This window comes from Neodiprion pinetum, chromosome 5 (assembly GCF_021155775.2).
Source record: "Neodiprion pinetum isolate iyNeoPine1 chromosome 5, iyNeoPine1.2, whole genome shotgun sequence".
NCBI classification, from domain to species: Eukaryota; Metazoa; Arthropoda; class Insecta; order Hymenoptera; family Diprionidae; genus Neodiprion; species Neodiprion pinetum.
The window spans coordinates 21614124-21636104 of record NC_060236.1 but is presented as its reverse complement, the minus strand read 5'-3'; the positions used below and the strand labels follow the sequence as shown (position 1 = coordinate 21636104).

The window sequence follows — 21981 nt, the reverse complement described above, 5'->3', positions numbered from 1 at the left end:
TTTGTCGGACAAAAACGGTTTTTCAGATTCTGGAGGTTCAACATTGTAACGACTCGTTGGAATGGTAAAAGTGATTTTCGACTGAAACCAACACTCTTGTTATATTACCAAAGGTGATGAAAAATAAAAAAAAACAACATTCGACATAACGAATTTCTAGTTTTCTTTCATATTTTTTGCAGAATTTTCACACGTTTTCGTAACATGATTACTGATTGTGGAAGTTTTAGTTAGTCGCATGTAATTGACAATAAAGATTTCTTTTCTTTTTTTTTTTGTGTATCGACCTGTAAGAAATGTCCAATTAGTATTACACTGTTTACATATAATTTTTTACCTGCAATTAACACAGGTTAGAAAATATACAGGCCTTGGGAAGCTTAGGATCTTTAACCCCGTGAATGTTTTTTTCCGGTTTCGGTTTGCTCGTACGCAAAAATACAAAAATTGCGCTTATTTAAAATTGTGTCCTGTAAGGCAGGAAGTTTGGCACCGGGTAAAACACCTCCTCACCTCCTCACCTCCCGTTAAATATCGTTAATTCTTGTATTTTGTTTCGTAGCTTCCTTCGCTCTGCTTCGATTTTCTTGACCGTGTTCGCGAGTTGGAGACTACAATGTTAAAAATGATTGTGAATTTACTACACATTTACTGTACAAAAGAGGTGTAAATTTACAAATTCAGTGCAGCAACGTAAATTACTATGCATTTGTTTGAAATTAACAATGAAAATTTTCGATTTTACTAAAATTTATAGGAAAAACACAAAAAAGTAATTTGATTTCACTAAATTTTGTAGTAAATTTATTGTGTTTGTAAATTGAATACACAGCAAATGTATGGTGAATTCACTGTTCCGCATCCGGATAAAACTTCTAATACAGTGTGAGAAATTACATATAGAAATCTTTAACAGTGTAGGTTTTGTCAATTCAGCGGTCTCTTTTTCGAGACGTTGAAGTGTGGTGAACAGGTTTTTTTAACGAGCGTTCTAAGACCTGAAAATCGTGTATTCCGTCTTGACAAGGTCAGTTCTACTTGGTACCATATCGTATCATCGCGGTTATCGTCGTTTTCTTCATCGTTTTCTGTTTCTTCTGGCGGGGGAACCTAAAACCATTTCGATTCAAATATCATTGAATCGAAAATAAACTTTGTTTGTTATTGGTAAAAATTTATTAATCAGGAATAGAAGTAGAAGTCGATCTATCGACCAGCCGGTATGGTTTTTAACAAGGTCGTGCAGTTCAAAATCAACATTTTTTTAATAATTTATTACAAGATGGTCGCACATCAAGTGTTCGTCATATTATTACGATCGTAAGCTACGGTGTTTGCTCCGGAAATGTGGAAAAAAAGAAATTAAAATTATAAACATAAGTTTCGATATCAATGTTTTATTCCAAACTGGTTAAAAACGTCGGGAAAATTTAGTAGAATCGTTCAATTTTACTTAACGACGGTTTTTCTTTTTGAGAAAACTGTTTTCCACATAACAAAAAATTTTTCTCTCTGAATAGTCACTTCAGTATTGTTATTTGTTTGTTGATCAAAATCAATGTCTGTGTAATTTTGAAAAATTAGCTATTCAACAATACTGATGTAATAAAAGAAATCGCGGAGAATAATCTTCCGGGTAAAGCGACTGATTGAAATCGAACAAGTCTACTAATTTTTTCATCGTTTTAAAGCGTACAGGTTGTACGTTTCAAGTACAACCTTCTCCAGGCACAACGATTTAAATTCGATAAACCGATGAAAATGTATTCGAGACAATTTCGACTTTAAGACGATGTTTTTTTCCTGTATGCAGGTATTTTGTGCGCTCTGGAAAGTAATAAAAATTCCAAGGCAAAATGAATAACCTTGGATAAATTATGTAGACATACTTTGCTCGTAATTGATAAGGACCTCGACATTCACTTCATCGTTTATGCTAAATTAATTAATTGCAACAACGTATCAACTAGCGGCGTTCCTATGGATATATAACGTAAATTTTTATTACCCGACATTACCTGCGTTAAAAACTTGAAATTTTCCGGAGCTTTCGTCCGAAAACTTATATTGATTACTTATAAACAATAATAGTAGTAGAGATATACTGAGGTAATTTAATATTCAAAACCGCTTGTCCCTATAATGCATATTGCTTTTAGAAACATAATTGTATGAATGGATTGAATTCAAAAGCGTCGAATAGGAATGGATATGGAACAAAAGTATTTGCAGTTAGTCGAATTATATTCGCTGTCTTGGATCAACGAGACAAGTGGTACCTACAAGATGTAGATTTGTGTAGTCTAAGAAACTTAATTTGTTTCTTTCAGTCGTAAAAAGTTTCTGGCAGAAGGCACATTCAGTTCATTCAATCGTACGTATTCAACAATGGACAAGTTTAAATGGAAAAAATAAAAATCACTTAGTTTAACGAAATCAACTTGTTTAAGAAATCACACTTCTCATTATACTTCTTCTCCTTCTTCTTCTACTTTTTTTCATCTTCTTCGTATTATTCTGCCTCTTCTTCTTTCCCTACGTATACTTTAGGTGGTCTCCGATGAACTGTTTAATCTCACCGCGACTACAATTTTTACAGCGCCGCATGGGAGGCAATGTACATGCAAAAACGTTTTATGCAAGTCTCTACTATAACGCCCTGAGAACCGCCACCTAGAGAACACGCTAAGAACACGATGACCAAGCACACTGTAGGTAAATTACCTTACAGTTATGATTTTATTGAACAAAAAAGTGATCACAACAATAATTTGGGTTATCGGGTGAAACCTAATTTATATACTATTATTATTATCGGTCTCAAGATACTGTTGTCAATATTATCTTCAAGATGTCATGGTTAATAATTTGAAGAATTTTTTGTGCATATACATATAGCTATAGAGCAGGGATTATAGGAAATCTTGAATGCTGCCTACGTCGATTTTACAGTTATTACAAAAAATAAACTGCATTATTAGGGCATGAAAAGTGCGCCGCTTGACCACTCAATCCGGACAGATGCTAAGAGAACTGCTACTTGTTTCATAGTATGAAACATCGCGGAGTCGCTGAGTACACTTATTTGAATAATTGTTTAAATTTTCAAAGGGATTCGTTTTGCATATTGTAAGGCATTCGGCTTGGTGTGTCATCTGTACAAATTTTTTTCTCTTTAGTTTCAAATATTATTTCATATTTAATTTTTGCGACATTCGAATTGCGGACATTCTACTAAATGAAGCACGGGTTTGTTTTTTCTCAAATCAGAGCCGACATCAAGACGAATGCAACGACACATAACAGAGCTACTTTATTTTTTTCCAATTCGGAAAATATTACATATCATACACTGGAGGAGAGAGTTATTCGTTATTCGTACATATTTCCAATTTCATCAAAATTGATTTCATAATTTGCATACTTCGCTTTTACTTTACTTTTTTTAAATCTTCAGATCACAATAATCCTTCAACCTACATTTTATCCTGTCGAGAGACAGTTCGAAAGATTTACCCCGATTTTCATGATGACATAAGAATTCGTCATGTCATGAAACTTTCGGTTGGTGTATCGGTCGATTTGAACTGACCTAGCGTATTCTTGAAGGCTATGCGTGATTACTGTTCATCAGATTTCGAAGCTCGTTAACCGAGGAGTTCGGCATCAGTGCCACACTGTTTAATTCCCAAAAACTGTTTTTATGGAACCTAAACCTGAACATAAAGCCTGGCTGGAAAATCGGTATGGCGGGAAAAACCGAGGCTGGGAAATCCTCGCTGATCTCAGCGCTGTTTCATCTCACCGGAAATGGACTGGAGGGAGAAATTCTGCTGGATGGGATCGACGCGAAGTTGATTGGACTACACGAGTTGCGACCCCGGATTTCGATGATCCCTCAGGAGCCGATTCTGTTCTCAACGATTCTCCGTTACAACCCGGATCCTTTCGACCAGTATTCGGACACCCAGCTTTGGAACAGTCTGCGCGAAGTAGAACTTGGGAATGCGGTATCGTCCCTGAAATTTCAGGTCTGTAATTATTGTCGTGTCTCAATCAATTCGCCCGAGGCACTTACACTTACGACTTGCGTAGTTGCACTAACTGCCCGTGTGACGCCATGAGTGTTTTGTGGCCATCGTGCAAGTAACGATGAATGTGAAAGCACGCAAGCGCGTGTAATTGTTGCCTTGGGCAAATTGAGACAGGGCAAAAATCTCACACAACAAGCACCCGAAATATTCTCATCGTCGTGTCTTTTTTTTTTCCTCTTTTAGGAAATGATATCATTTTTCTTCGACTTTGATTTATCTTTTATATTTACTTTTTTCTTCTCACTCTCCGCACACCCTTACCTATATTTAATGACCAAACGACTATTTATACATTCAAATTTGGCCGTTGCAATCAGTTAATACGATGACTCCGACGAATCGTTTCAGGTCATTGAACTTGCCCGCAACGTCGTGCAAAACGTGAGCAAGACGTGAGAGTCAAAAGACTGGGGGAAAAAAAAAAATCAAAACACGAATTCAAAGTATCGCAGTTAACGACACTGAAACAAAAATTTTTATTTCGTACACACATGATTGATTTCGAAAATTATCGTTACACCGCCGCGTGGAAAAAATTCGATTTGGCTGCGATTTCGGTACGTCATCACGTTTACTGAGATATGAAAATCCCCCAAATTTTAGACCTCCAATCCCTACCGTTTACGAAAAACACGTTGATGAACTTTTTACTTTTCTTCTATCGCGTGTTTTATTAATTGCAGCCAAATAGAAAGTCTGACCTTGAAAGGAAAAAAAATTTTCCGTACCTCGTGGTGTACCGATAATTGTCGGAATCAGCCACATCCTGTACTTGAATAATATTAATCTAGATCGTTGAAGTTTAAAAATCATTACCGGCACATTGTAGTCAGGCAATTTACAACAAAAAAAAAAAAAAAAAAAAGTAGAGAGGAAACAAAAAACTTGACCGTGTCCCGAATAAATGCATGTGTACGTACACAGTGTATCATAACGGGAATATTTAAGGTGAATTCGTAGTTATACACAGGTATCAAAATACCGTATCAACTTTACAGTCATTGTATCGAGCGCGAGTTATAATCTTATCGTTTGCTCAAACCGATTAGTCGTCTAATTTTCCGGTAACAAGGACAGGTACCGCTACCTGGCGTCGGTGCCGGTAACGAAAGTGAGAGTATCAGCTGGCGTGTCGGTGGTTGTATGTGGAATAAATACGAGTGCGGGATAATATTGCGGGTATACAGCTTGAGAGCGTGTAATGTCTGGAGGTCAGGTCACGAAGTCGAGTGTTGTTACCTGCAAAGCCGGCTTACCGGTCGCCCTCGCGATCGTTGTTCGTCAGACTTTCTCAAACTCGATATATGCGCGCGCATAGTATACGTGCATACGTATGGGGCGTTCCGTGCCAAATCGAACGATCTCAACCCATACCATAGTAAATTTTGTTGAAACTTTTTTTAAACTGGCGACAACGTTACTTCGACCCCGAATTAATTGGAAATGAAACGATCATCAATGACTTCGGTGTGACATGTATTCCAATAATTTTTCTAAAATTTTTTCTTTTGTTCTGATTATTTTGAGAATAGTCTCACGATGGAACGGTTTTTGAACCGTTAAAATTATTCAGAAAATGAAATTAATTTTTTTACCATTTTTCATTGTATGCCTGCATCGATACGTTATCAAAATTTCCAAATGAATTTACGATAATCGTATTAATTTTTCTCAGATAATTGGCAAAGAACGATTGGTTAGAATAAATGATTTGATTTTTTTTTTTTTTATTATTCTTTCAAGCACGTCGGCGATTTCCAACGATTAAAATTTATAGCGTAGCTGTACAAGTTTTGGAAAAATCACTAGCAATCAATATAATTTTAACGCGTTCCTTCTTACAGTGTGAGAAATGTTTCACAATTTTTTTCCATTTGTCAGTATTTAAAACATCGATTCTTGTGAAACAAGAATATTTCAAAGTATGTACTCAAAAATGTAGAGAAAAACTTTTTCAACGCAGGATAAATCTTAAAATGGAGAGGAACTGATAATAAAACTGTTGTGAATATTTCAAAATTGTTGCAAAAATGTGTTGTTCACTTAAGAATCTTTGTTAAATATTTGTAACTCAAGAGTGATTCGAGAAAAAGAATTTGCCCCATTGAACTTGGGGTCTTAGAGGATCATGAATTGGAAAAGTTTCACACAATTGAAAATGGTGAGGGGTGGGATTGGTTCATTTTGCATGGAATGCCCCGTATATACACCACGGTGCCTTTGTATATGGTATACGTGCATGAACAGGCGCAACAGCATTTTCACGCACACAAATAATTTCAGATCGCAATCGCGGTTGGGTTTATATACCCGGCAGCATTCGTACGTCTATAATATGTATATCTATATAGTTTTCCATTCCGCTATGCGTTTTAGCTCGGCTACTATACCCAAACGGGTTGCCGTCGTGCAGTTCTCATCCTGGATTGTTGGAAGGTGAACGTGATCGGACGCCGGTTTCCTGGTTACATCTTTACTAGTATCCAAACCGTATGTACGTACCATTAACTTAAATAATAACCGTCCGTCCGTTCATGTTATTGTTCCGCATGTTCGTCTGCTTACCGACTAATGACTATTACATTTTGAATTATGACCACATCTTTAATCCCTTATCGCCGGTGATACACGTCAGCATGAATTCTATAAAAGAACGAAGCGAGTGTGAAAAAACACGTCGGAACACGTCTACAAGATATTTCGAAAAATTTAAACGCCAGTTAGACGTCGAGATATATTGTAAACGTCTGCTAGATTTCTTTGGAAAATTTTCCGTCATTGTTTTTTTAAACTTTTTTTTTTACGATAGAACCAAGCCGTATTGAAGATTTGTCAAAGAGGTCTAGTATATCGAAAATAAAGTCTGAAAGACGTCTGGTATATCTGAAACGAAGTTTATAAAACGTCCAGTAAATCTACAACGAAGTTTACAAGACATACGTACGATAATTTCGCGAGTTTAGACGCCTGGAAGAAGTCCAGATGAATCGTTCGTGAGAAGAATGAAAAATGGTAAAGCATTATATATATATATATATATATATATATATATATATATATATATATATATATATATATATAGTTGTATATCCGAAATGACGTTTACAAGTCGTCTAAAAGATGTGTGGATAATTATCTAGAAAATTTTCGGTGCTCAAGTTATATGTATAAATGATTATTATCTTCAATGATGACATGTTTGTCAATTTTTTGTGTCGGTACGTTACAGAAAGAAAAATATCAATATTTGTACGAACCCTCTTTTGCACGGTTATAAAATTAATAATCATCTAGTAAGAAATTAAAATTGTTACGTCTATTTTCAAGACGTCTTCCGCACGCGATATATCGAATGACGTAAATAAATGTATATAATCTTATTCTTGGAATCTCATCATCTTTCTTTGCCTCATTATACGTTGCTTCGTTGTCTGGTTTATTTTAGTCACGAAGTGAGAAAAAAAAAATAAACGAATCATTCAAATATGCGAAAGAAATTAAAAAAGTGGTAGAATTAGCAAAGAAAAAAAAGAATTCAACCAAAACTTGTTGTCGAATTTAAAGCTGCTTATTCAATATATTTTAGAGGAGAAACACTGAGAGCGATTCCAAGAAGTTTGACAGAAACCGGTTCATATTTAGGGATCATGGTACTCAAAAATGTGTGTTTATGCGCTAAATCGGTCAACGACTCGACTATTGTGTGGTTTTTTGTCAAAACATCCTGTCGGACGTAGCACAGAAAATAGGATTTGTGACTTCTTGACTCGCCTTCGGCACTTTACACTCGTCAAGAAATCCCTATGCTACACATGTTTCCTCCCGAGACTTTTGGTTCCTCTGGACGAGTAGAATTTCTTACGATCATAAAATTTTTCGATCCCATTTGACCTTGACAATCAAGGTCAAGAGCAATTTTACGAATACATATCTTGCAAGATCTTCAACGATCTCGATCTGGAGAATCATCTGGTCAAACGGCGACACAATACGTGTTTTACACTCTGTACAGTTCATAAACGAATAGTGAATGATAAAAAATTTCCAAATTTAAAGTCTTGTAAATGATTTAATTTTTCGGAAACGTTGTCAGAAACGATTTTACGTTTTCCAGAACATATTCATTTCTTATGGAATCACAAACGAATAATGCTTCAAAAAATAGGACAAAACATGCCTGTAATATTATTGAAATATTAACCTATGTTACCTAACGATTAAGCAAGGATTTAACAATAAATTATGCTTGTCACTTTTATTAATTTTATATAAATTTCTTAAATTTCAGTTACATTTATATATTTCGCTTTTCTTCATAATGTTGATTTGTTTGTGTTTGAAAACATTTTATAATAATTTTGCTTTTATCAAATAATAATGTTTTTGCTCTTTATTCTTGTAAATGAATAAATTAAACTGCTTTATCAGAGTAACCCCTCCTTCAACAATGTCATCAACAACGCACAGTTATGAGAACAAGTGTAAAGGCTTCTGATAATCGTTATTTAAATCCCAACATGAGGGGTTATATTTCAAAAAGTCAGTATTAATTCTGAATCGAGTGAACAATCTTTCCGTATATTGCGTCTCTCATTCCGGTAACCTTTGGTTTTTCGAAGCACTGTTTGACTCTAGCCTCGTAAAAAATGAATATATTCTCGAAACCGTAAAATCGTTTCTAACAAATTAAAACGTTTCATTAACAACAGTTTAAATTTGGAAATTTGGAAAGTAAAACTTTCCACAAGACACAGTTGAATAACAAAAAAACGTAACGTGTTTTTGACCTGAAAATCGACCCGTTATAAATTGCATTTAACGATCGTAATACAAAATGAACATTATACGCTGTAACAGCTTTGAACTGCGGAATATTATATATTTCACGATATTCTAACGATAAATTTTATGTTTGAAAATGATATAAATGATTCAAAAACGCACATTTTTTAGACCCGTGACCCTTAAATATGAAACGATTTCAATGAAACCTTCTGGAATTTCTCAAATTGCGTGTCTCTTCTATAACGTATTAAATAAGCAGTTTCGAATTTAACAACTAGATTGTTTTATTGGCACATTCTAATACGTATGTTGGTATAATAATTTAGAAGTTAACTAGCACCTCAATTCCATGTACCCAAGCTTTGTACTATTTCAACTTAGGGTGCAATTTCCAAAGGTTTCTGTAAGGTCGCAGCATGATTTCAGCTACGCAATTTCTGTATCTTCGTCTCTTTTTCTCTTTGTCTGCCACTCATAATTCGAGGAGATACGCTCGGGTAATATACGGACGAACAATAGGAGGAAAAGAATACGATTCGATGTGCCACATGTTGAAACGATGCAGGTAAAAAATGTAATAAGAAACACGAGAAGAAGGAAGAACAGGGATATTTATCAACGGATTTCGCATCAAGATTACTTTCCATTCAAATCGATTTGATCGGTTGATCACTATTTCAGACAATACATGATAGTTAAAATATATTGTACGGTACCTGTTGCAATATGAAATATGAATACCACATTCTTTCACTATTGTTTAATTTATTGCAATTCGCTAATTGTCAGTACCACAAATGTATTTTTTATCCATTTCATAACATCACAGATCCATTATTAACCGTAAATTCTTTCACTTTTTCGTATATCTATTTATAATTTCATCTTGTATTAGGCCACCGCACAAGACTTTGACCAGTACGAAGTAAGAGACACGTGTGGTATACGAGCTCCACCTCTTACATAACCGCAGAAAAAACTGCGTGTTATCTATTACTCAACCTGGCATTATTTGGGTCAAAAGAGATCAAATAAACCAAATCCGAAATGTCAAAAATACTTCAAATATGAAAGTAAAAACATACAATGCCCAGTCGATAAAAACTACAGAACTCGCGCAAAGAGATAATTGGGAATTCAAAAATTTCCCTCAAATATTTATCATACGGTTCACGTAATAATTGTCGTGCATAAGTATATATTTTAAGACAATTACAGTTCAGACTAAAAAAAATCCAACACAGATCCCATTGTTTGAAATTTTTGTTCACCACGTACTCCGAATGAAACTTACGCAAGGAGAGAAAATATTCACTTTCTGTAAATTCGGCATTGTGAATGGGTACGAAATGTTATTGAAACGAAGAACGTATGATACAAATAGGGAATCAGTGAACAAAAAACAATAGTAAAAAAAAAAAAAAAAAGAAATAAGCATTTCGTTTTAGACCTCGAATTTCTGTAAGGAGCTACAGGGAATTTCGGAGAAAATAAAAGTGGCGTTAGAAACGCTAGGGATCTAATAACAAAGATTACACAATCGATTTTGAGGTCATCGTTTCCATTCGTACGAAGTGAATTGGAGCGGAATGGATGGGGGGGGGGGGGGAGGGTATACTTGTGCGGACAAAAGGCCTTCGAATACCCATACGCGTGTTTACACATGTGCTACAGAGGCCGCGGCGTTGCTGCACAGAAAAGGTGCGAACACGCAAGTGTTTCACGTATATTTACACGTGCGTATGTACAGTAAAAGACGTGCATTATATACGTGACTTGCGATTGTGAAAGTGGCAAACCACTCGGATGCAACAGGATGACCATGGCCAGGTTTCGTAATGCGAACTCAAAGCATCTGTGCCTCCTGTCTCGTGTCGTGTATCTAAAGGCCGCTGCATTTGATCCTTGGTGATCCGCAGGATCGGTGTCGGTTAAAATTTCGGGGAGCACGAAAAATGTATTCGAAATATATGAATGGTAAAATTTTTATCAAGAAATAACCGTCAAGGTTGATAAAAAACTGAGTTTTTTTTTTTTAACATTAACAAATTCATTCAACAGTTATTATAACAACTTTGTGCGTGTACGATTTTTCTCGTACCTACAGCTTTAAAATCTGCGCAATTAATAGAAATCACTATTTAATATTTCATCGTGAGAATCGAAAAGTAGGCTAATTATGTATTTCTGAAAACAATGGTTGTTAGTTTAATATTAATTAATTCACGTACAAAAATGAGAAACTGACTATGTAACAAGGAACAGACGTTTGAAATATCATTCAAAAACATACAGAGTACCGAATTTTCTTACTACACTGAGCTTAGTAAATAAAATCAGCACTTTTAATTTTGAGATTTTATTATAGTCTGCTTGATAAAAATATTAGGCAATATGGCAGCAGGTTAATTGGCGAAATATAAAATTGCTCAATTGATTTATGATGTATATTAGAAAAAAGGATACGGCGGCTGCTTCGTCGTGGGCTCAACGCGAAACTGCGGTCGTGACTTGAGGTGGCGGGTGAAAAAACAGAACAAAAAGACAAAAACGTGTGGGGGGAAAAGCAAGAAACGAAATGATAAAACAAGAGAACGAAAGAGACCAATTACTGCGCAACTCCATCGGCCTACAGTACGTCGGGCTGTACTTCAATCGTGACATGACTGTGGGTTTCAAGTCATCAAATAACTTTGCAATGGTGTTCGTGTCATGTGAATGTGGGTATGGATGAAACCGAGCCCCCCGCGTGTTCTCCGACAACACAACATGACACGGAATGGGGAGGGAGCCCGAATCCTGATCCATGGTATAGTCAAAGTGTCTGTCGGTATTTGCGCAGGAGGAATCAGCCGACGCGGTTCGCATCCAGGAGCTTCACGACCCGATAAACAAGAATAGCGAGAGGCTGCCCGAAGACGATTTCGAGAGGATCAAGATCGAGAGGGTGCGACCCAGCTATCCTGAGGACTTTAATCACCACAGACTGACTTCCAACCTCGTTGGAACGCGGAACTCAGAAAAACCGATTGGAAGCTCCGTAGATGACACGGAGTGCAGAAACGCGCTGAAGAACATCGATGCAGAGGGCTTAGTGATCGGTGGTGAAACTGATAAACCGTCGCTGTTTTCGCCGCAAATCGAATTCAGAAGTGAAGACCAAGAGGCAGGGAATTTTGGACCAAGCAGAAACGGTAGAAGAATGCCGGAGCCGAAAATCGAAAATGAGCCCGACGATGAAGAGGTGGCACTTGACCTGAGTGAACCGCCAGAAGAGGTGATGGAATATGCGAGAACCCAACTCGGGGAAACGGACGAGGTCAAATGCCTGACGATTGATGAACTCCGGGACATGATTTACGGTGCGTAAAAATTTTCACTTGTTGCAAAAGAAGTATATGCATGTCTTCGGTGTTTATTTTCGTGGTTTCAGAGAGAGGGGAGTGCACGCCACATCGGATGGACGATGCGTTTTTGATCCGGTTTCTTCGGGCACGTCGCTTCAACGTAAACAAGGCGCATAGGCTGGTGAGTTCACTTAAGAAAATATTGAAGCATATCAAATGGTGGGTGCCAGAGTTTGGACTAGGCGTCTCACGGTACTAAAAGTTCATAGATGCCATTGCGGTTTATTTCAATCTAACGATTATGCAAGGAAGTTTAATACTTGTGGTCATAATCTGTGCAATCAGAGCGCAAGTTTCTTTTTAAGCAATCGTCCGGTCAACGTGATACTCAATCAAACAGCCAGCTAGCAGGCCGGCTTGCCAGCCAAACGGTCGGTTCTTTCCTAACAAGTGACAGCAGACACGAATGAATGCACATAATTAAACCCAACCTAGACAGGTTTCATGCGTGTTACGAGACACTCTACTCGATCTGAGGCATAATTTTTCAGTGCTGTAAGCCGAGTACCGAGTGAGCTAACCGTGTCTGACTAGATTTCTATTTATCTGTGTGCGTTGCCACCCTATGCACATGAAGTAAAGAGTAACGATGGCCCGCGACGGCGTTGCTCGGATTTTACTGTGCCAAGGCGTTATGCAAAACGGTCATACACTTCAGGATGCTTTTAATACCTCTGTTTGATCGGTTATGGGCTGCGCAATCTTTATGCGTAGCCTCAGCTGTTCCATGTCGAAAATGGATTCCGTTGTAAAATATTGCGTAAAACGAATTTGCCAGACTATTTATCGTGGCAAATATCACAAACTCAGATCAACGAACATTTTAAGAACTCATGAATATTCACGAACTAGCATTTAGTAGTTTCGTAAGACCGGGAAAAGGTTCGTTAATCACGGTGAGGACGATATACTCAATGACAGTGATCAACAGGTGGTAAACTACTACAACTTCAAGGATGACCATCCGGATATTCACCGTGGTCTGAATCCCTTAGAAATGCGGCACATTGGCGACGATGACATAATGACGGTGCCTGCCTACCGGACGCAGTGCGGTCGACGGATGATGATATTCAGGATCGGGAACTGGGACCCCAGGAAGTACTCTATAATCGAGATTTTCAAGGCGACGGTGGTAGTTCTGGAGCTTGGCGTACTGGAACCAAGAGCCCAGATCCTCGGTGGTGTCGTTATATTCGATTTGGAAGGTCTGGCAATGGCTCACGCATGGACAGTGACGCCGCAGGTGAGATACCCGCGACTTAAAATGGTTCGCGGCGATTTATAACATTCCGAATTGTTCTCCAGATAGCGAGCATGGTTTTGGCCCTGATGGTGACTTCGTTTCCCATAAAATCCCACGCCATTCACATCCTGCATCAGTCCTGGGTGTTCGACGCTATATTCGCGGTCTTTAAGCCACTCCTGGACGCCAGGATGAGGGACAAGATCTTCTTTCACGGGTCGGACATGGAAAGTCTGCATAGACACGTGGTCCCAACATCACTGCCGAAAAAATACGGTGGTACCAGAAACGAACTTCCCTACTACAAATGGATCGACTCGCTGAGCAAGAACCCGACGATTGTTAAGGAGATGCAGCTGCTTGGCTACATTGCGTCTGAGGAAATAATAAAGAATCTCGAGACGTAGCCTGCCGTCCAAGTATATACTGCAAAATCAAAATACCCACACATACCGTACACATTTTTTATGTTTATATACAAATTCGGGTCAGAAACACAGCAAATAAATGTTGATTGTAGCATCCCATTTCCGTTCCGTGTTGAGTATCTCATATGTATGCAGCGGATCATGCGGAGTATAGTTCACGTTCGACGTACACCTCGGTATCCATTGGAATGCCGTGATCATTTTTAATCGCACTTTAGCGCGTGCCGTTTACAATTGCATCAGCAAACAACTTGCGACTTTAAAGCGATAGCTCGGTGTCGGTAAGCGAACACCGTCGGACGTTCCGCTCTTCGGTCTATCCAGCAAGAGTAGCAGCAGCATCAACCGCAGCAGCCTAGTTAAACACACAAGCTCATAATATACACTTGCTGGTTACCGAGTAAGGGGGCCGGTGTCTCGGATTCTAAATTTAGCCCAGCGACCAGACGTCCGCGACTGCGACTAAAACGACGAAGTGTGAATTTGCCGAGCGGAGTAGGAAGGCGGCCAGTCGGGGCCAAGGTCACCGCAATTCTTGGCCCCCGCGGATGGCAAGATGGCAGTTGGTTTCTGGTTCCTTCTCCGATTGGAACCCCTCTCACCGACCTTTCGACCCGCGGGGGTGAAGAAGCATGCCCCCGGCAGGGGCAGCGGCGTTAATCGCGTGCAGTACCTCTGTAAATAAATCTAAAAGAGGGAACGCCGCCGAGATAACTTCTCGGGGGGAGGCGGGAGGGGGGCGTCGCGACGCTCAGCGCGCGGCGCGGCCCAGAGAACGTGGTGGTTGGTATCGACCCGGAGGGTGGCGAGCGCTAGGCGCACGCCTGGACGCCGCCGACTACTGGAAGAATGTCGTGCGACTGCGGTGCGCTCGGTGTAGCCCGGCCAGTGCCCCGCGCGCGGGCGGTTCATCTGATCATCCGGGTGTTCGGTTGACGGTGCGATTCGCGGCCGCAGCGGAGCGCCCTGACCTGGCGACCACGAAACGCGCCACGCCTTGCCCAGGAGGCAGGTGAGCGACCCGGGTCGAGGAGCGCCTCGTCTCCGAGTCCTGGACATTGTGCGTGGAAGACCTCTGCACTCGAGTGTCGGGCATTAGCGAGCGCTGACATGCGGACGATGAGGGCCTGAGCTTCGACAAGAGACTGAAGCATGGCGCAGAGGTCCGAGACCTCCAACGAGGAGTCGTATCTGAGTTCGGGGCGGCCGTCGAACCTCCTAAAGACCTCCTTCTCGAACGCCAAGCTCGAGCGTCTTTACCGAGCCTCCTCGCTTCAGCAGCGCCGCGGTGGGTTGCACTGTTTCCTATTCTCCGCCATTCTCTTCGACGTCTTCATCCTGCTCTCGCCCGAGGCCGAGACCCCGGCGAGGGGACTTACCGGCGTCTTCCTTGGCGCCAACATCGCCCTCCTCGCTTGGGCCCAGCGCGGTGCCAAGGCCAGGGACTTCGTCTGGTCCACCATCACCCTCGTCGCCTGGCACATCTCGATTGCTCAGATACTGGTTCAGCTATTCCTCAAGTCTACCGAGGTTACACCGCGTGACGGCCTCGGCTGGCTTCTGCTTCTGCTGTACCTCCTCTTTGCCACCCTTCCGCTAAGGCTGTCCTTATGCTCGCTACTGGCCCTTGGCAGCGCCGTTGCCTACATCGTGACGGTTGTCGGACTGTCGAAGGCCCCTTCGCAGATACCGATCGATGTGCTAGTAAGAGACTCTTCGATCCTCCGAATCTCATTTTCTCACCTTGGTTTTTCTTCAAATCATTTTTCTTCACCGTGTTCAGATACTGACGGTCACACTGTCGGCCGGTGCTGCTGCATTGGGGGCTTCGAGTTACTCCTTGTCGGAGTTTCAACAGCGCAGAGCCTTCCTTGAGACTAGACAGAGCCTCGAAGTTCAGCTGGTAATCGAAGAGCAGAGTGCGGAACAGGAGCGCCTACTGCTTAGCGTCCTGCCGGAGCACGTAGCCGTGAAAATGCGGCAGGATTTGGGCGCGTCGATGGACACCCAGTTCAAGAAGATATACATGTCAAGGCACGAGAACGTGTCCATACTATACGCCGACATTGTCGGGTTCACGGCGATATCATCGACCTACAGCGCCAGCGAACTGGTCAAGATATTAAACGAACTTTTCGCTCGATTTGATCAGCTCAGTGAACGGTGATTGAACGGTTCCTTTTTTCTTCTTTTGCTAAGCTCATTCATGCCTGAGACCAATAAAAGTACACATGGACAACGGTGGCGGTGATGCTTGTCAAGTGCTTGCATGGTCGATAGAGACGATAAAATTAAGTGGTGAGACAAAGTCATCGTCTCTTTATACCGCGGCTTATATCAAAGCACTTGGAAAGCATACCGTCTTTCCCTGGCGATGCTCGAGGTGTGTAATTCTGTCTGATGTTCACCAGGTACGAGCAACTACGTATCAAGATACTGGGGGACTGTTATTACTGCATAAGCGGAGCCCCGGTTGAGCGGCCAGATCACGCGGTGCTCTGCATACACATGGGACTATCGATGGTCGACGCCATAAAGTACGTTCAGCAGACGACAAACAGCCCGGTCGACATGAGGGTCGGAATTCACACGGGAGCTGTTCTGGCCGGTGTTCTTGGTCAGAGGCAGTGGCAGTTCGACGTCTACAGCAAGGACGTTGAGCTCGCTAACAAGATGGAGAGTAGTGGAATGGCGGGGTGAGTTTTGGGTGATTTTATCAACGTGTGCCCGGTATTCCAGATCATGATTGGTGCTGCTCGGTGCGGAGACGTCACGATATCTGAAGTCTTCGTGACTAACGGCTTTTTATCGACCTGCTTTACCACTAAAAATGGAATCAAGGAATTAGCAGAGAAATAACTTTGAAGATGGCTCTTTTTGAAGACAATTTACGAGTGATATTGCAGTTTGTTTAACGTTACTTTGCTTGGTTTAAGGAGGGTTCACATATCGAACACCACCCTGAGTTTCCTGAACGGGGAATTCGAAGTGGAACCTGCCTACGGAGAAAAACGCGAGGAGGCACTGCAGAAGGCCGGTTTAACGACGTACTTCATCGTCAGAGCCCTGAAGCAATGTCCACCTCCAGCCACCAATAAGAGTCTGGCATCATTCACTGGTGAGTCGATTCGCAACAAGGCTGACGAAGACGAGGAAGGACCAGCCGAAGATTCCGAAGACTTTAGGCAGCGACTACGCAAGGAGTTGTGCAGCAGAGGTAAAAAACAAAGTGAAAGTAAATAACCGCTCCATCCCCTATCAACTCCACATCATCGTTGTAAGCACTTCAACCCGTCAAGCGAGAGATAACGTCCCTCTTTCATAATGCCAACCGTCTGATAATGAGATGATTGATTTGTGCCACGATAAAATGAGCCTGTTTTCAGACGGCGGAGCGGAGTTGCGTGGCCACGCGTCCTGGTTCACCCTCCAGTTCAAGGACCCGCAAGTGGAACACGCTTTTCACAGTGCGAAGGAGGCATTTTCGCCGCTATCGCTGCTCGGCGGACCCTTGGTAATGGTCGCGGCGTCGCCAGTTTGGAGGCTACAGCCGTGGGGTCCCTTCACGTGGGGTGGGGCTGGGGTAGTGACGCTCTTCGGGGTTGTTTTGGCGGGGGCAACGTGCCTGGGGAGCGCTGTACGACCGCGCTGGTTCCGGCGGACACTGGCGCTGCTGATGATATTCTCGCTAAGTGTCTTCCTGCTGCTTGACATGGTGAGTCGCGGGTTGAAGGCCGGACGGATTGTCGGCTAATTTTGAGTCCTGTTTCAGGGTAACTGCGCCATCGTCGAGGACATCGAACAACCCACCAACACCTCGCTCGGTTGGTCCCCCCGCTGCCCGTACCCCTCCTACTACTCCTACGTCGGCGTTCTCGCCCTCGTTGTTATCTCCATGCCCGCCTACATCAGCTACCTTGGCAAAGCCCTCCTCATGAGCATCCTAGCCAGCGCTCAGTGCAGCGTCAACGTCATGATCCTCGGGCCCAGTCTGGACAGGGAAGACCTGGCCATCTACCCACCAGGCTCAGTCGCCTTTCCGCTCAAGTACGCACTCTCAGCGACGCTGATACTCATCACGCTCACCCTCGTTGTCGTCGCAAAATACGTGAGTAATCAGTCGTATGCCGCGAATGGTCAGAGGTATTCATTTACCAGAACTTAGGTATACGGTGAAATGAAATTCCGCTCGCGTTTTGAGGGGCGGAAATTCGCCGAGTGCTATTTCTCTCGCACAGGTCTTGATTCCCGCCTCTTGAACGGAGTAACTCACGAGCTTTGCGCAAGCGCCAGTCTCGGTCAAGTTATAACTGTATCGTCCAAGGACGGGAAAAATCAGGCTTTCCAGTAACGACCCATTTCCTCACCCTAATCCAACCTGGGTTTCAACCTTGTTGAGGCGCCCAAACTTTCCCTGTAACAATCCATCACCATTATTTCGTTAATCACGGAGATCAGTAGTTCAGATTTTTTCTAACTGTAGACCGAGAAAGCGAGGAGGATTCTTTACTTACGAGGCAGGGAAGTCGTGGCACAGCGGGAACGCGTCGCTGACATGAAGCGGAGGAACGGCGCCCTGATTTACAACATCCTGCCGCCGCACGTGGCCGCCTATTTTCTGTCCACTGCCAGGCACCACGATGATCTCTACAGTCAGAGCTACGCCGAGGTCGGTGTCCTCTTCGCGAGCATGCCCAACTTCGCTGACTTCTACAGCGAGGAAAGCATCAACAACCAGGGATTGGAGTGCCTCAGGTTCCTCAATGAGGTCATTTCGGACTTTGACGCGGTGAGTCGAGCCCCAATATTAGATTCCTCGCGGCCACTGAAACATCTCAAGCACGTGACCTTTCTTTCCAGATCTTGGACCAGTCCAAGTTCAAGGACATCATCAAAATCAAGACTATCGGTTCCACTTACATGGCAGCCTCCGGTATCACTGAGTCCGATGAGCCCGAGGACGGTCCGAGGTGGGGCCACCTTTCGACCCTGGTCGAGTTTGCTCTCGAACTCAAGAAGGCCTTGTCCAGCATAAACGAGCAGAGCTTCAATCACTTCGTGCTGAAAATGGGTATCAACCATGGGCCCATAACTGCTGGCGTTATCGGTGCCAGGAAACCTCACTACGACATTTGGGGAAACACCGTGAACGTTGCTTCTCGGATGGAAAGCACTGGGAAGGTCGGCTGCATTCAGGTTAGTGGTGCATGGCGTGTTTGTTCAGAAAGATAGAGGCCGTCCGAAATTCACCCCGAGTTTCTGCTCCAGGTCACTGATGAGACCCGGAAGATCCTAGAGCCCTTCGGCTTCGAGTTTGAGCAGCGTGGGCTGGTCTTCGTTAAAGGAAAGGGTCAACTGCTGACGCACTATCTAGTAGCACGGGACAGCATTCCCCTGGACTTGGACAGTGATCTGCCCGTTGAACCAATTCATCCGATCATCTACCAGTAGATGATGGTGTTTGAAAGAAAGTGAAAGATTTGATCTACTATCCTGGTCTCAGGGGAAAGCGTACAGTAGGGCGCGTCACCTTCTGCCGGGGTAATAATGGCGGCGTCGATTCCTGAGGGGTCTGGTTTTATTTGGTTGTTTAGTTCGATTTTTCACTTTGGTTTCCTACTGCCGGTTGTACACAGTAATCTCTCAACGTAGACAGTGATAGTCGTTGCAAGGACGAGTCGGTTTGAAGTGAATATCATCAATGACGTGATGGCTTGTTGCGTAACCAGCCTAGTGTACATTAACGATATTTCGGCAAGCATGGCTTTTGAATTAGAGCGTTTTTTATTCATAGGTTTTGTTTCTTTTGCCTTCCTTTTACCCTATCTATACTTTGGATATATTTATAGCTAGTTTACATCCAGACTCAATGTGTTTGGAACACACACGTGGATGTGTTGTATTTGTGTAAGAGAGAGAGAGAGAGAGAGAGAGAGAGAGAGAGAGAGAGAGAGAGAGAGAGAGAGAGAGACGTCTTGTTTCTTCCGGAGAGTTTACCAAGAGTTTGGAAAGATAACCGGGTCATCACGCAAAATATTTTATTCTGGTAAAAACTAGCGTTTGGCGTGTATCCGTAGAACCACTCCTGTAGAACATTCTTCCCAACTGCTTATGTGTAAACTACAGCTGAAGATAATGTGTTCGTCTGGTGACTAGCGACAGTGGATAACAGCGAAAGCGAGAGTGGAAGAATGTTTGTGATAACTAGTTGACTCGTTATTTCGCTTAAGTAGAAATGGCGCTCCCTTCTGTATTGTTGCCGCCCCTGTATTCTAGAAATGTAGCTTTAGCATCCGTCATTAATTAATAATTGACGCATTGTTGCATAACCCATTATTGACTCTGGATGACGAGTGTTTTCGAAAATCGAGAAGACTACCTGCAACGCATCAACTGAAAACAAAAAAAGAGTAGAAAGGATTTCGACGTAGTGCAGTCTGCAAAGAGCTTGCTCATTTTTTTTTTTTTGAAAGTTATTAAGTCTTCTTTATTTCTGTACTTTAAGCTTATTTTTTGTTTCATCACTGTGGGAAGGAGCTTTTTGACAGAAAGATGACCTGGCATTAGAAACACAAACGCGAAGATGACCATACTTGACAATTTATTCTGCCATTTATTTATAGATTATCTGTATTTATTTTCTCCTTCTTCATCTTGTTCTTCCAGTTATATTATATTGGTTATTTCCGCACCAAAGATACAAAAAAAACAAACAATAAATAGGAATGAAGAGCGAAATGAAAAAACCTGAACAATAAACACTAACAAACAGGAAAACACAAGAATAAACGATCACACGGCCTACATTTACGGGCCTAGGACACGAAGGCTCCACCATAATAGTAATAATAATAATAAATAATAATAGGTTTACAATACAATACACAAGAATCAATCAATCATAAAACCTACGAAACGAAACTAACTAATTCACTAGCCAATAAACGTTTCGTCAAACACGTTTTATGCTTTCACAGCATGATACGAAATACAAAACACAGATGAATAAACAAATCAATAATAATATAACCACACCGAAAATTTAACCACAAAGCGCAAAACGTAACAACATATACATATTATATATTATTAAAAATGGTATACACTACAAGGTCTTGTAAATTTAGCAATAAACGGAAGTTTTGTGTAAATAATTCAAAACAAGAAAGAAAATTGGACACGAAAGAAAACTAAACTAAAGTAAACAATGAACTACTAGAGGTAAGAGATTGTACGAAGATGGAGAGAGAGAGAGAGATAGAACAAGCTGGAAGAAACACAAGAAAAAAACATCAAATAAAGTAAAACAAAAAAGCATAGCTACGTAATGTTGTAAGAAAATATCACTGTAGATACCCTAGCACTAGGTGTGAGGAGGAATTAAAATAAAAAAGAAAAAAAAATGTAACGTTCTTCAAATGAAAGAATTAAAACGACAGTAAAAAATGTTAAGAAACCTCAATCCCGCCTCGAAACATATATATGTATACACATGTACATACCTATACCAACCTCGCAATTAGCACACGTGTAAATGCAAATGCACGTGTAACACTTATGAGCGCGTATAAAACTGAATATAGGCGTGATAAGTGGCTAAATAAATGACTAAATAGCACACTGGTGTGAAATACAGAAACTCGAAAAAGAAGACATGCAAATGGAATTACATATTATCAATCTGATTATTATTGTATTTCATGCAGAATAGTTGATTATACATATGTATGTGATCTGCATACAATCTTCTGATCCTGGGTGATCATTGAGTTTTGACGGAGCTGCTTAGCCAGAGAGATCTTAGTTGTTACTGGTTAAAGTTGAACATAGTTCCAAGGTAAGTAAGATATTTATTTAATATTATGCTATTAAACTGAGCAAAAAAAAAATCATCGTAGATGATAGAAATACATTAAATATATTTTTTCGTGATACTTATCGTATGGCACAAGTAATAATATACGTAGGTAATAACGATTCATAAAAGTCAAATATACGTATTAGTGCTTCTTCACCACAAC

The 21981-nt window shown here is 41.3% G+C and overlaps 2 protein-coding genes and 1 long non-coding RNA gene across 8 annotated transcripts; 2 read left to right on the top strand and 1 right to left on the bottom strand.

The window, feature by feature from the left end:
- Window positions 1-197: 197 nt before the first annotated feature.
- Window positions 198-2698, bottom strand: LOC124219646 (uncharacterized). The gene is made up of 3 exons (XR_011177244.1): window positions 2460-2698; window positions 999-1110; window positions 198-611 (listed from the first exon to the last, which is right to left on the bottom strand). It is a non-coding gene; the product is annotated as an uncharacterized lncRNA (long non-coding RNA).
- Window positions 2600-14059, top strand: LOC124219636 (alpha-tocopherol transfer protein). Of its 6 annotated transcripts, XM_069136402.1 has the most exons (8): window positions 2600-2711; window positions 2899-3080; window positions 3717-4031; window positions 6471-6584; window positions 11722-12241; window positions 12313-12407; window positions 13218-13532; window positions 13595-14059. In XM_069136402.1, the coding sequence occupies exons 3-8, from the start codon at window positions 3747-3749 to the stop codon at window positions 13937-13939; spliced, it is 1674 nt and encodes a 557-aa protein (XP_068992503.1). In that variant the 5' UTR covers window positions 2600-2711; window positions 2899-3080; window positions 3717-3746; the 3' UTR covers window positions 13940-14059. The 6 variants fall into 6 exon arrangements, with proteins under 6 accessions (XP_068992503.1, XP_046483445.1, XP_046483448.1 ...); XM_046627489.2 differs by lacking the exons at window positions 2600-2711; window positions 2899-3080 and having other exon boundaries at window positions 3706-4031; XM_046627492.1 differs by lacking the exons at window positions 2600-2711; window positions 2899-3080; window positions 3717-4031 and adding an exon at window positions 5413-5472.
- Window positions 14060-14184: 125 nt separating this feature from the next.
- Window positions 14185-19886, top strand: Ac3 (adenylate cyclase 3). Its single transcript, XM_046627487.2, has 9 exons — window positions 14185-15664; window positions 15744-16123; window positions 16372-16656; window positions 16897-17177; window positions 17347-17675; window positions 17733-18068; window positions 18444-18749; window positions 18821-19156; window positions 19229-19886. The coding sequence occupies exons 1-9, from the start codon at window positions 15113-15115 to the stop codon at window positions 19409-19411; spliced, it is 2988 nt and encodes a 995-aa protein (XP_046483443.1). The 5' UTR covers window positions 14185-15112; the 3' UTR covers window positions 19412-19886.
- The last annotated feature ends 2095 nt before the right edge of the window (window positions 19887-21981 follow it).